The sequence below is a fragment of the Magallana gigas genome, chromosome 6 (assembly GCF_963853765.1).
Source record: "Magallana gigas chromosome 6, xbMagGiga1.1, whole genome shotgun sequence".
Lineage (NCBI taxonomy): Eukaryota > Metazoa > Mollusca > Bivalvia > Ostreida > Ostreidae > Magallana > Magallana gigas.
The window spans coordinates 37017452-37026993 of NC_088858.1; the positions used below are offsets into that span (position 1 = coordinate 37017452).

Below are 9542 nucleotides of genomic sequence, written 5' to 3' on the forward strand. Positions count from 1 at the left end.
GTGAGGGGTGGAATTATTTTGCATATGACGTCATGCTCGAAACGTGGCATCACGAGATCAATGTTTAAGTTCCGGTTTTATTGGGGGCCATGTAAAAACCTATTTTTATGCGATTGGGGGTAAGTTGAGCTATCAGAAGTTAAAATTGACCTGCAACCACACCGGAGAGAACACACGGAGTAGCAGGCAGGCGCGATAATGGCGAAAAGAAATCGTTTGAAAAATATAATCAAGCTTTCTCTACAGTACGGTAAAAAAAAAAAAAAAAAAAAATAAAACATCGAATATCCGAAGATAAAAATCGAAGCTAGAATTTTATCATGAAATTTTATTTTGATAATTTTGAACGATGTTAATACATTCAATAATTGATGTACTTGCATGTATAAAAAGAAAAGAAGAGAACTCGAGATAACTTTTTATTATGGCTTGAGAACACGCACTCAAACGTGGACACTTATTTATATATCTAAATACCATTTCATGAAACTTTAAGACTTTGTAATTATTGTATTAATTAATGACACAATGGTAAAAAATTGAATTCCATTTTTATTCAACTATCCATAATAAAATCACCCCAGCGGATCGAACAACTTCTAAAACTCAAAACGGCTATGCTTTAATTGTTATAATGGTTAAATACAAACACTGAAACAGTGTTGAAATAACTAAACATAATTCAGAAATAATTTATATCGAATGCATGGAATTGTGAATATGTATACCCAAATATAATTCATGCTATAAATAAACTGATAAATATGTGTTTATACCAATTAGGTGGGTGCTGCAATGTAATTAAACGGCCAAATTGCAATTTCAAATTATTATTTTTAAAATGTGTACAGATAATGATTAATATATATATATATATATATATATATATATATATATATATATATATATATATATATATATATATATATATATATATATATATATATATATATATATAAAACAAACATTAGTATTCAATATTATTACATGCTTCTATGGCACCAAGACCCATATACATATACATGTACATGTAATATGATCCTTCTACGCCGAAAAAACTTTTTCTATCAGTTTTTACTCTAACGAATCATGGCAGTAAATGCAAAGTGAAACAACTTTATATGTCAACTGTACATGTAAATGCATTTAAATATGACAACGATTTCTACACATAGTTCATCATTTCTGCTCTCATAAAATACCTTTTCTACAGCATTAAAATTTTAACTCGGATTAAAATGGTTTAAGAGTCATAAGAAACATTTTTTTAATAGCATACTTGATAGAGATATACATCCTGAAATAAAATAAATACAGTGTAGAATTAAAAAACCCCACAAAAACAAACAAAAATGGGTCAGTGATGTAGATTTTCTGATAGGGCATAAAGCAAATTAAAAGCGACTTAAATTGGAAGTTTTATTTTACCTAATTTTTGCAAGATATATGCGACGTGTGAAAAGATATGCTGACATATAATTCTTATCAAAGTTGCAAACATAAGTAAGTCGGACCGAAATGAAAATATCAGAATGAGGTGCAGAATAAAGTAGAAATAAAAAAAAAATTGGCTAAAATTGAAGGAATTTTTAATTAACTTCTGCAAAGTATTTGCTGTGTATGCCCAGATACAAAATTTATGTTATATAAGATTGATATAAATTGCTAAAATTAGGTCCTAAATAAAAATACCTGAGGCACAGAATAACCGGAAATTTAGTTTGAATCGAAAGCTAGGATACCAAACGTACAATACGCTCATCACTGTATTTAGTGTGAGAGAAAATTTTGCGAGCTACATGTAACTGCAGGTGCCAGACACCCTCATATCACCATCAGCATCAAATATCGCACATCTCTACAATATATCCAAGATCCGCGCCTGAAAAAAGAGTTGGAGGATCATGCAGCTGTACTGAAGTTTTCAGCTTTTTGAGAACATGTACACACAATAGAATAAATAAAGGACGAGTATAAACCTTTTAAAGCATTTATAATTTTTCATCGTAAAACAAAATTAATGCATGTCTATATGCACACAAAGATAACAAAATGTAGTATATGTTCATCATTTAAATTGACAAATGTCCTTTAACTGTCTACTTTCTCGGCTTATCATTGAGTTTTTGACCAGAGGGTAACTTTACGTCTTTATCAGCCAGACAATATACTACCGCATTGTTCTGCGTCGTTCATATAAACATGATTAGTTTGAGATTTGCACTTTACATTTTAGTTTGCACATTTCCTTCAGTGAGCTTCGCCGGTAAGTCGTAAAATCTTTATTGCTCCTTGGAAGGTTTTGAAGCGCCAAGATTATGCATTTATTTTGTAAATGTTGATACAACAAAAGTTAATTTATTACAAACTAGACGTTGTGTCTATTCAGAGGAGCAGTCTGATAAATACATGTATTATATCAATAAAAACATGATGAAATTAATCTAAGATATGTAATTTAAATTGCAATGAATTTTAAAGATGATATTGCCATTGAACAATACATAGCTATTTCATCGAAAAGACCGGTCCTCCCACAGTTTAACGTCATCTATTGCATGGACACAACGATGCAAAACACGGTTTCCCTTAAAATTATGAACAATTTTTAGGTACTGCAGAAAAGAGACTTCTTTGTGAGTATGTCTATCAAATACATATACATGCAAAAAAAATATGAAGATCTTTAATTTATTTTCATTGTGGTTTTACCATATTGTGCCTTTAATAAAGCATTTTTTGACACGAAGTGTACGAAACACTTATTTTTTTAAATCTCTTGCAGAATGATGACCATGTTCTTTAGCGTGTGTTATGGTACTGTCAAAAAATAAATATTGTTGAATTCTATATAATGTTAAAAAATTATATATCGCAAAGGATAGTACAAATACAAGGGGTCAATACTGTGGAATCATTTAAATTCGTGGGGACAATTTTCGTGGATTGTGGGTTTTTTGCTTATTCGTAGGGATGTAATTTCGTGGATGCTTCAGTAAGGAAGATAACTCTTTCTTAGTGTGTTTTTGTTGAGGATGTAAATTCATGGGGGATGGCTACCCACGAAAACTGCAAAAATTGAGCCATCACGAATTTTAATGATTCCACAATATATGATATCTTAACTAAATTAAATGACTTTTTTGGGAGTGGTTTATGTTTTACAAAAACTGACCTAAACTTAAATCAGCCTGAATTTAACACATGATTGTACTCGTAATCCTTTGGTATCCTTTTGTGAGCACCACATCCAGTATTCTTCTCTATGTCTCTTTATAGTATCGGTAGTATATAACGAGTGGTCTCTTTGGAACTGGTGCTCAGCGCCCTGTGGAATCACTGGCGTTCGATACAGAACACGCGGATGTCATAGTACTTTATTCGGACTTGTAAATTTTAACGGCAAGTGTGATACTGGGGGTGAAGAGAAGGAGAACTGTGTTGGTGCTTGTCCACATACTACAATTGCAGCGACATTATATCCAGGTATTCACAGCTACATATATACGTATTTAGGAATAGTTATGAAGTTTATAATGTCAACCAAACGTATGTTATACCCCGGCAGTTATCTGCATGTACAAAGGTACCTATTTCTTGAATTTATGATACCCGTGTAATATATGATGCACTTTTTTTTTTACAAAGAAGCTTAATATACACTGCTAAATTACAAGGTGTAAAAAGAAATATGTAAATGTTGATTAAAAAGGAACATGGAGCCAATGGACTGAATTCAGCACATGTGATAAAACTTGTGGGGGAGGGATGCACATAAGACACAGGAGTTGTACTTCGGGAACTTGTGTAGGAGACTCAATAGAGACTGCCTCGTGTAGTGACCACCAATGCCCAGGTACCTACAGAATTTTCTTCAGAATAATGTATACATTATGGGAATCAGTCAGGCTAGAAATCTGATTTATAAAAAAAAATTGAAACATCCTTTTTTCTACAACTTTATCATTTTAAGTAATCAGTTGAAAATATTTCTTAAAAGCCCAAAAGCGGGTTAGAAAAGAATTTAGATAACATAATTATGCGTTTGTTCTGGTCGAGATTACTTTCCTTTCATTCCTTTATCGAGTATCTCTCTTAAAGAAAACTATGCAATTAAACGTTCTGCTGCGGTTTAAAACGATTTAAATCTGCAAAGTTATACTTGTAAATGAAAACGCTTCTTCCCAAAATAGGTACATGGAACTCATGGGGACCATTTTCTCCCTGTGACAAGACCTGTGGGGGCGGTATACAGATCAGACACAGGACATGTGTCTCTGGTCCCTGTATAGGAGACTCTCTAGAGTCAGCCTCTTGTAACGATCACCTCTGTGCGGGTAAGAAATATGTAACATTGAATACTGTAAATGTTTGTTATCGCATTGTATAAGCAAAGTGTTTTTGTTATGAAGTCGGAAGTTTGATAAAACGTATTTGGGGAGATACCGGACCGTAAGACAACTCAATAATTCATACTTCATATCTTTTCTCATAAAAGCGATAAAATTAAAGGCAAAGGCAGTGTATGTTATTTGTTGCTATTGTGTTTTTCATTCTGGTACCTCAACGATGTTAATTTCGTCAGCCTCACCAGTCTCGCAGAAAATGTAAGGCGAGATTCAAACAAATATTTCAGCAACCATGACACACTTAACAACAACCAAAGCAACAACCAACACCACGGCAATGACTCGATGGGCAACAATCACCTCGACGATCAAAGCAACAGCCGCTTGGAAAGACTTCATAATGTCAAGGTCTATTAAAGATGTTACTTGAAACAAATATAATGTTTAAAGTCTCATTTGAAAAGTATAAAGAAAAAAAAAGAAAAGAGATGCGGTGAGTATACCAGGTTTTTAATCTAAAAGTATTAAGAGAGGGAGAGAAAGAACAACTATATATATAATCTACTCAATGAATTGAACTTACACATTGGTTCTGTTTTAATTAACAGAAAAACCTAGACAAAACAAGAGAGAGTGAAACAGATTATCGCATGAATTACTATATTTACAATCACGTGATAAAATTTAACCCAGTCACGGTATAAACTATTTCCCGGTCAAGCAACAAACTGTTATCCCGTCAAATCGAAGTAGATTATGCTATAAATAAACAATAGGACACCAATTAAACTACTGGCCTCAGTAATGAAGAAGATACAGAAAACTGTTTAGTTGTCCTCGGCCAACTGCATCAATCAACAGTTTCCTGGGCCCTCTCATAAGAGACTCTTTCCTAATTTGGCAAGAAATAATTGCATACAATCAGCTGACCTAAACTAAATGCCACTCGCATAACAGGTCATGATGATATTAAATATACACTGACTACAGTCAATGACAACCCCTTGATTGCTTGACAGGGTTGCTAGCGTTAATTTTAACACTCGGCTTGCTATCGGGTGAGTCTGAGGGAGCTGGTCCCATTCTGTTCTTGATTTCTGTGGCCATCGTCATCAAAGCTTGTTCTACATTAGTACCGTCCTTGGCACTGGTCTCCAAAAATGGGACTTCTAACTGTTTAGCATATTCCTAACAATAATTAAATACGTTGATAAATATTACATAGAGAATAAATTAAAATAACAAAGCATGTTACGTGATTAGAAATGTACACATGCATGTTTTGTCGAAACGGTTACATTGACTATCCTTTTCCATCACATGTTTATCAGAAAGACACATTTCATTGTTTTAAAAATTACGTTATAATAAGTGTTGCTTTATAACAAAAAACAACTATAAACATTATATCTTAAAGACAGCTGAATGAAGAAATGTTTAAATAAAACATTTAATTATACTGACCTCTGCTGCGGTATAATCTACAACTTTGTCTGTCTCCATATCCATTTTGTTGCCAATAAGTATCTTTATGACATCTTTACTGACATGTTTATCAATTTCATCAAACCATTCATTCAAATTGTTGAAAGTTAACTGAAACAAAAAATGTCTCATGATAAAATAAAATCTTTCATAATTAAAGTCTGTCTTAAGGTATTTATGCATCACATTCGGACAATCTTTGATAACAACACACAAATCTGTGAAAGAAGTGCTGTTGAAATTGATAATAGGAAAATAGCCAAGATAACTTCATTCACACATTATTATTTTTCACTCGGAAAAATTCACATGAACGAAAACAGATTACTTACGGAGATAGATAATGGATTTATAAAGAATAGAATTGTACTAATTGTTTTTACAGAATTTGCATATAAATAAGGCTGATCAGTCCAAAACAAGCGCCCGTTTTTGTGTGCAATAAATACACAATTTTTTTCATCGGTTGGCACTGTAGCCCTCAGGTTTTTCATTCGAATGTTTAAGACCGGGAACTAAAGACCTGTAGCTAGTATTATATCCATCTTTTGAACTGTTCGCACAATCTTAATAATTTTCAATTTATTAATGTAACATACTCCTTCATAAGCCCATTGTCAGCTACAAAAACTCCTATGCTTCGGTCAGTTTTGAGGTTTCATTAACAAACTCGCAAAAATGAATATTGCTCAGAATAAAACACATTGCTAGTATAACATAATATCTACAAGCAAGGTTTCTTAAAATTCCAAATAATTCTTAACCGTGTTTGTTTAACCCTATTATTAATTTCCAAACACGAAATGTTACGTTTACCTGGTTTGTGACGTCATAAACAACAAACAGGCCGCGGGCACCTCTGTAGTAACTAGATGTAATAGTTCGGAATCTTTCCTGACCGGCAGTGTTCCACTATAAAAAAAAACCAGTTCAACCTTCACTCATGATGCAATGTTCCTCTTAAAAAAAAAAATCATTATCTTCCACTCCAAAGGGATCGGGTATACTATTTTACCTTTGTGTGTCTGTTTTTGAGACTGTCTGTCTTTCTGTAAGTCTGTGTGTCTGTCTCTAACAAATTTCGCATTTTTCTGAGCAACAATTAATGGCAGTTGCTTGAGGTTAATTTTAACACACTCTTTGATTAGGTATACCATATGGTGGGACTCTTTTTGTGTACCAATTTTGCCGTCAAATTCCTGTTACATGACGACTTTGAGTTTTTTTAGCCAAAATTTTCGATCAAACTTTCGTCAAAGATTTCTCAGCAACTTTAAATCGCAGATGCTTGAAATTTTAAGAAACTCTTTGTTTAGGTATACCATATGATAGGATTTATTTTTGTACCAGTCATACAACCTTTTGGTAAATAACGACTTTGTTTCTTTCTAGCCAAATTTAATTTTCGATCAAATTTTCGTCAAAAGATTTCTCAACAACTGTTAATCGCAGATGCTTTAAATTTCAACACACTCTTTGTTTTGGCATGTCATAGGGGGTTATTTTTCATCAAATTCGATGTCAACTTCCTGTTATATGTCTACTTTGCTTACTTTGTATATTCACATCACAACCGGGCTATCACTAGTGAGCATTGGCTCACAAATAATTTTTTAAGAACAGTTTAGCATTCTAACAGGTTGTACATTTGCAAAAACACATATCACTTACTATTTGCAACTTTATAATTTTGCTGTCTTGTTTTATTGTTCGTAGTTTCTGAAAAAAAGTCAGTTGTCAATGAATTTTTTATGCAAACTTACAAAATACTAGTAAGTTGGTTTTTAAACAAAGAAAAGTTGAACTAATTATATAATATGCATCCATAAAACGATCTACTCACAAAATCTATTCCTATATGATTCTCTGAGTATGTGCCATCCTAAAATAAGTTATTCAACTCGATCAACAATACACGAAGATAGAATACATACATAAAAACTATATGATGGATATTATCACACTTTAGGTCAATGTTGTAAGAGTGGAGAGATGCAACATAGTTTTTGGTATATGATTATAGTTACATGTACACATTTTTGATTGTGCTCCCTTTTGAGCAATCTTTTATTTAAGAACTTACTCCAAATTGCAGAAGAAGCGAGGTCTTTCCAACTCCAGGGTCACCAATAAGTAACAGTTTGAATAGGTAGTCACTGCAAAGTATAAATGAGGGCATTTATTACAAGAATGACCTAGGAGCTACATCCCATTGAACAGTCATTGAACTGAGTAGCAGTAAGGTAACTGGCTCCGGGGAGGGAGTTAACATAACAAAACTTAATCATTTTAACAATACATTCCCATTTGTAACTTTTTTATCTTCCATGTGTTTTATTATTGAAGTCTGAGCCTCCGAGGATCATAGTTTCTATACTCTCTTAGTCTGCACAATATCATTGACAAGATACTCACATAAAATTATGAAATAATTCCAATTTTAGCATTCCTAGGTTTTTGATTAAAAGATTTGATAAGCAATTCCTTGATGTACATTTCAATGTAGAATCTTACATAACTGTTATTAATCATATCGAATATGTATATAATGTATTATTACATTGTAGGACGTTTGCTTAGCAATATTAAAAATCGTGTATGTTGGACAAACTGAAATATTATATATATTCTAGAGAAGAATGTGTGGAAAGTTACTAAACAGTAACATACGTCAACTGCAGACGCTGGTCTAGTTGTCAGAAAAGCTCCGTGGAACCTCTTGCTTATGAACTGATAATGAAAACCATCTTATACAAAATGTAATTTTATATGCACGCTATTACATATTCATCCATAAACCACCTTGACATATCATTATAATTATATCTCACGAAAAACCAAACAAAATAAACTTACATGCAACTAAGATGGGAAGGTCAACTTTAATGTATATCTTAGATTAAAGAACAACGACTTTCAACTTTGCTTTACGTACTATCTTGGCTCCATTGTGCGTAGACCTGGATATATTTCAAGGAAAACAATTTCATTTGTAATACTTTATTCCGTTTTTAAATTGTATCAATACAATCCCATGTTTTTCCTCGTTGTACATATCCGTTCATTAAATACCTTCCTCCTTGGTAAATCACGTGCATGGTTAAAGTTATGTGACGTCGTGGTTGAAGGAGAGGTTAAGGTTCAAGTTCCGGCTATTTTGAGCAACATGTAAAAAACAATTAATGTTTGACTGCATTGAACAATATGCAATTAGTTTAAAGTGCAATTCAGATAATCATCCTACAACAGTTACTATATTTCTGAGCCAAATGCAATTCTATTCTATTCTTAAATACTTTATCTGAAATATAATTACTCGGCTCTTTAATGTGAAACGAAACACTTTAAGCTTTAAGGTGGCGGGCATGGTCAACGAATTGCCCTTTGTATGAACAATTATTTAAAAAAAAATTATTTTCCCTTTATCAAGTATTTATTTATTTAGAAATGATTACCAATTGCACAGTTTCTCTTTGCGTTTTTTTTAACCAATAAATTATTTTATTATATTTTACGACTTGTTCGCTGTTGAAGAACATAAGGATAAAAGAGTACTATGATCTTCCGATAATCACAATTTCATTCTGTATAAAAAAAAGACCAACAAAATATAAACAAAATAATAAAGTTCAAAATCATTATGTAATAGAGGAATGAATCCGACTTTTCAGAAATTAGCACTATGATAATATTGAAAAAGTAGAGAGA

The 9542-nt window shown here is 32.4% G+C and overlaps 2 protein-coding genes across 5 annotated transcripts; one reads left to right on the top strand and one right to left on the bottom strand.

The window, feature by feature from the left end:
• Positions 1 to 2142: 2142 nt before the first annotated feature.
• On the top strand, positions 2143 to 4678 carry LOC105329894 (A disintegrin and metalloproteinase with thrombospondin motifs adt-2). Its single transcript, XM_066088368.1, has 6 exons — positions 2143 to 2266; positions 2613 to 2636; positions 3280 to 3486; positions 3713 to 3856; positions 4194 to 4337; positions 4586 to 4678. The coding sequence occupies exons 1-6, from the start codon at positions 2203 to 2205 to the stop codon at positions 4609 to 4611; spliced, it is 609 nt and encodes a 202-aa protein (XP_065944440.1). The 5' UTR covers positions 2143 to 2202; the 3' UTR covers positions 4612 to 4678.
• A 75-nt stretch (positions 4679 to 4753) lies between these two features.
• LOC105329877 (ras-related protein Rab-1A) lies at positions 4754 to 8929 on the bottom strand. 4 transcript variants are annotated; one of them, XM_034469169.2, is made up of 7 exons: positions 8770 to 8929; positions 7918 to 7990; positions 7678 to 7716; positions 7506 to 7553; positions 6651 to 6746; positions 5814 to 5945; positions 4825 to 5537 (listed from the first exon to the last, which is right to left on the bottom strand). In XM_034469169.2, the coding sequence occupies exons 1-7, from the start codon at positions 8781 to 8783 to the stop codon at positions 5340 to 5342; spliced, it is 600 nt and encodes a 199-aa protein (XP_034325060.2). In that variant the 5' UTR covers positions 8784 to 8929; the 3' UTR covers positions 4825 to 5339. The 4 variants fall into 4 exon arrangements, with proteins under 4 accessions (XP_065944441.1, XP_065944442.1, XP_065944443.1 ...); XM_066088369.1 differs by lacking the exon at positions 7678 to 7716 and having other exon boundaries at positions 4754 to 5537; XM_066088370.1 differs by lacking the exon at positions 7506 to 7553 and having other exon boundaries at positions 4754 to 5537.
• Positions 8930 to 9542: the final 613 nt, after the last annotated feature.